The sequence below is a fragment of the Eptatretus burgeri genome, chromosome 1 (assembly GCF_056783735.1).
Source record: "Eptatretus burgeri isolate ZD-2024b chromosome 1, Ebu_testis_v1, whole genome shotgun sequence".
NCBI classification, from domain to species: Eukaryota; Metazoa; Chordata; class Myxini; order Myxiniformes; family Myxinidae; genus Eptatretus; species Eptatretus burgeri.
Window position 1 is genome coordinate 129530083 of NC_140961.1, and position 5096 is coordinate 129535178.

The 5096-nt window shown below is 39.7% G+C and overlaps 1 protein-coding gene across 1 annotated transcript; it reads left to right on the forward strand.

Moving 5' to 3' along the window:
* Positions 1 to 1832: 1832 nt before the first annotated feature.
* LOC147035407 (uncharacterized) lies at positions 1833 to 4350 on the forward strand. Its single transcript, XM_085897862.1, has 5 exons — positions 1833 to 2728; positions 2825 to 3019; positions 3116 to 3328; positions 3425 to 3637; positions 3734 to 4350. The coding sequence occupies exons 1-5, from the start codon at positions 2636 to 2638 to the stop codon at positions 4337 to 4339; spliced, it is 1320 nt and encodes a 439-aa protein (XP_085753988.1). The 5' UTR covers positions 1833 to 2635; the 3' UTR covers positions 4340 to 4350.
* The last annotated feature ends 746 nt before the right edge of the window (positions 4351 to 5096 follow it).

Sequence of the window (5096 nt, forward strand, 5' to 3'; positions counted from 1 at the left end):
ACACGGGAAGCACACATATTCAATTCCACCAAAAGCACACAGAAAAGACACAATGCAATTTACACAAAAAGCAAATGTGAAAGCGAAAACACAATGCAGAGCTAATACCGACTACCGAGCACACGGCAACACTTATACAATTCTACTTCACAGACGGCGCCGACAACACATACCCAAAACCAAGGAAAAGAATATCCCCAAGAATGAGGCGGGCCTGAGGCCGAGACCGGGTCGCGCCTACCCGTCTGGTGATGAGACGCGGAGCGGCGATGGCGCCCCAACCCCGCGGGCCTCGCGGGCAGTGTCTGGTAGGGGGTGGGAAAGGGGCCCCCTTGGTCGCACTATCTCAGCGCGGGGGGAAACAGGAGGGGGTTGCTGATGCTCGGGGTATAGAGGATCTTTATTATCCCTGGTGTGCGTCTCCACCTCGGCCAGGTCGCGCTGTCGGCCTCCCTCGGGTGCAGCTCCCTGCACGACGTGAGCACCCCCTCGTCTGGTGTCGCCGCCTTTCCACAGCTCGTCTCCTCCGTTCCGACTCCAACGCACACGACGAGCAGCTCCACCGCCCGCGAAGTCTTGACCCTCTGCTTCCGACTCTCCTACTCTCCGCCTCTGGACTCTCCGACTCTCGACTCTCCGCCTCTGGACTCTCCGACTCTCCGACTCCCCGCCTCTGGACTCTCCGACTCTCCACCTCTGGACTCTCCGACTCTCCACTCTCCGCCTCTGGACTCTCCGACTCTCCACCTCTGGACTCTCCGACTCTCCCCTCTCAGACTGACGAACACGGTCCTTTTATCCCCCCGTAGCTTCGCCTTTGACCCCCTCCCTTTGACCTTTCACCTCGCTCCCCATTGGCCCGAGAAAAAGTGGGCGTGAAGGCTTTTTGATCCACAAATTTGCATATATCGATCGTCCTGGAGGCGGGGCCAAATCGCCCCTCGCTCACCGATTGGACGGCAAAAAGTGGGCGTGTGTCGTTTTTGATCCGTTTTTGAAGCACAAAATCCGTGATTTTGTACACGCTGTTCGACGCGCGCCCTGCACGAGTCCAACACCGGTACCCACAGGCGGCGCAAGAACGGTGGCGATGCGACGGCTGCGAGGTGTGACGTGAAGGTCGTGGCGGTTGTGGTGAAGCGGTGGTTGGTGGTGGTTGATGTTGTGACTGGTGGTGGTAATCATGGCGGTTGGTCCAAAATAAAGATAGCAAAAGAAAAACGGCTATCCTGAAGAGTCGCAGCACGCATAAATGACATGTATTCCCACTAGACAACGGGTTTGGACCTAACTACACATGTACTTACCGAGATACCTCACCTAAGGGACCTGAATGGTGGTTTGCGAATTTGGTAACCACAACAATATGTATATATATATATATATATATATATATATATATATATATATATATATATATATATATATATATATATATATGTATGTATATATATATATATATGTATATATAGATGTATATATATATATATATATATATATATATATATATATATATATGTATGTATATATATATATATATATATATATATATGTATGTATATATATGTATGTATATATATGAATGTATATATATGTATGTATATATATGTATGTATATATATGTATGTGTATATATATGTATGTATATATATATATATATATATATATATATATATATATATATATATATATATATATATATATATATATGTATATGTATATATATATATATATGTATAAGTATATATATGTATATGTATATATAAGTAGTAGGGTAAGAATACTGGTTCTGGCTCACTTTTCCCCATGTAAATGAATGGGGGATTTTCAGCGATTCCCTTTTTTTCCCCTAAAAATAAACCCCCTTTTTATCCCAAGGTATATTTATTTGTCTCCCCTTTTAACCTGGAGGTTGAACCTCATTGAATTGAACACCTGGAGGTTGAACAGCTCACTCATTGAACCTATAAAGATTTGTTCATTCTCAAATTCCTTCAATAGTTTAATTTTCTTTGCACAATAATCCCATCTAAAATATTGACAAACAAAACATTTGAATCTTTATATTTTTTAAGATACCCCTTTTGTGCCATTACGAAATGATAAACTTCTCTTAATGCTCTTGTTTGACCACCTCCTGAGCCACAGGTTATTTTTTTGTTAAGCCCCGCCCACTTTTCTTTAAACCCCGCCCACTTTTGCTAAGCTCCACCCACTTTTCGTGAGGTATTTTTTTCTAAGCCACGCCCACTTTTTCTAAGCCCCGCCCACTTTGCTAAGCTCCGCCCACTTTTCTTGAGGTATTTTTCTAAGCCACGCCCACTTTTCCTAAGCCCCGCCTACTTTTGCTAAGCTCCGCCCACTTTTCATGCGGTATTTTTCTAAGCCACGCCCACTTTTCCTAAGCCCCGCCTACTTTTGCTAAGCCCCGCCCACTCTTACATCATTTCCAGTTCATCTCTGACTCACAAAGAAATCACTAGAAAATTACAGGATGTTATAGTTTTGAAAAATTTCCCAATGAAGGCTTGCCTCGGCTTGCCCAGGGAATTTCCAAAGGAAACCACACCCACCAGTCTTTCCCTATAAAAGCTTCAAGCCCAGGCTCCATTTTAAACATTTGTTTTTGCTGGCAATGGTGTGCTGTGTGCTTGCCTGGAACTCTCTGTCTTGTATGGAACTAAACCTTCAAGTTGATGAACTGGATTCAAACCTCTTATCTGTTGAGGTAAGATTTTTATTTTCCTATTTTCAAACTTTGATTGAAGCATACTCATTTAATAATTAAATAACTTAATTAATACATTATTATTTTCTCTCACAGGAAATTGTATCTGAAATACAAAATGAAAATACTGCTTTTGCTACAACTTGGGGGGAAATTGTTGGCTTGGTTGAAGACCTTATGAGCGACCAAGACCTTGAGTGGGATGACTTTGGGGTTCCTTGGAACTCTCTGACTTGTATGGAACTAAACCTTCAAGTTGATGAACTGGATTCAAACCTCTTATCCATTGAGGTAAGATTTTTATTTTGCTATTTTCAAACTTTGATTGAAGCATACTCATTTAATAATTAAATAACTTAATTAATACATTATTATTTTCTCTCACAGGAAATTGTATCTGAAATACAAAATGAAAATACTGCTTTTGCTACAACTTGGAGCGAAATTGTTGACTTGGTTGAAGACCTTGTGAGCGACCAAGACCTACAGAACGAGCAAGACCTTGAGTGGGATGACTTTGGGGTTCCTTGGAACTCTCTGTCTTGTATGGAACTAAACCTTCAAGTTGATGAACTGGTTTCAAACCTCTTATCTGTTGAGGTAAGATTTTTATTTTCCTATTTTCAAACTTTGATTGAAGCATACTCATTTAATAATTAAATAACTTAATTAATACATTATTATTTTCTCTCACAGGAAATTGTATCTGAAATACAAAATGAAAATACTGCTTTTGCTACAACTTGGAGCGAAATTGTTGACTTGGTTGAAGACCTTGTGAGCGACCAAGACCTACAGAACGAGCAAGACCTTGAGTGGGATGACTTTGGGGTTCCTTGGAACTCTCTGTCTTGTATGGAACTAAACCTAAAAGTTGATGAACTGGTTTCAAACCTCTTATCTGTTGAGGTAAGATTTTTATTTTCCTATTTTCAAACTTTGATTGAAGCATACTCATTTAATAATTAAATAACTTAATTAATACATTATTATTTTCTCTCACAGGAAATTGTATCTGAAATACAAAATGAAAATACTGCTTTTGCTACAACTTGGGGCGAAATTGTTGGCTTGGTTGAAGACCTTATGAGCGACCAAGACCCACAGAACGAGTTCGTCCTTGATGACCCAACCAAAGAGTTATACCTTGGAGACCAGCAAAATCCTGAAAAAGAGTTTTACAGCAATAGTACTCATTGTGAGTTATCAAGACAATACCCACTGAACAAGTTATACGTTGATGAGCCAGAATACAAGTTTTACCTTGGAGACTCACAAATTTTGAAAAAATCAGTAAATGAGTTCTGCCTTGATGGTTTAAATAACTACCTTGGAGACTCAGGAAAAGGGTTCTGCCAAGATGGTTCTAAATATGGGAACTACCTTGGAGACTCACAAATTTTGAAAAAATCAGTAAATGAGTTCTGCCTTGATGGTTTAAATAACTACCTTGGAGACTTGGAAAGTTGGGTTTATTTTGAAGACTTGAAATGCTACCACTCTTTGGGATTTAAACCTATCAAGAAAGTTCTTACTCCCTCTTTCTATGTCATCAAACCTGAAAGCCTTAAAAGACAGAATTGGAAGAAGAGAAAAAAAAAAAAAACGTAAAATATATATATATATATATATATATATATATATATATATATATATATATATATATATATATATATATATATATATATATATATATATATATATATATGTGGAAATCTCATTTTGAAAAAGACATTGTGTTGGGTGAGGATTGAGTTGGGGTTGAGATTTTGAATGTGAGGGTTGGGGTTGAGATTTTGAATGTGAGGGTTGGGACACACACACACACACATACACATCAACAAACAAAAGTTAAGCCTTGACTATTCAGTTGAGGATTCTGTGTTTGGGGTTCACAGATCTAAGAACGTCCACCCCTTGACACCCATTATATACTGTTATACACCTCGGACTTGGCCCTCGAGTGTCCACAACGGTGTATAGTAGGAGGGAGTGAAGCGCCAACCTATTGCTCCCATTGCACACACACACACACACACACACACACACACACACACACACACACACACACACAAACAAAAGTTAAACCTTGACTATTCAGTTGAGGATTCTGTGTTTGGGGTTCACAGATCTAAGAACGTCCCCCTTGACACACATTATATACTGTAATACACCTCGGACTTGTCCCTCTAGTGTCCACAAAGGTGTATTATCTGCTTAGTTTTGTCTTTTGTAATTCCTGTGAATAAAATAAACCTAAAATCTCTTCCCCTTCCAAATCATATATTTTATAAGTCCAAGGAACCGTATCTATTACATCAACAATTTTAAAAAGTTCTTTCGTCCATCGTTCAGTAAAACCCTTTTC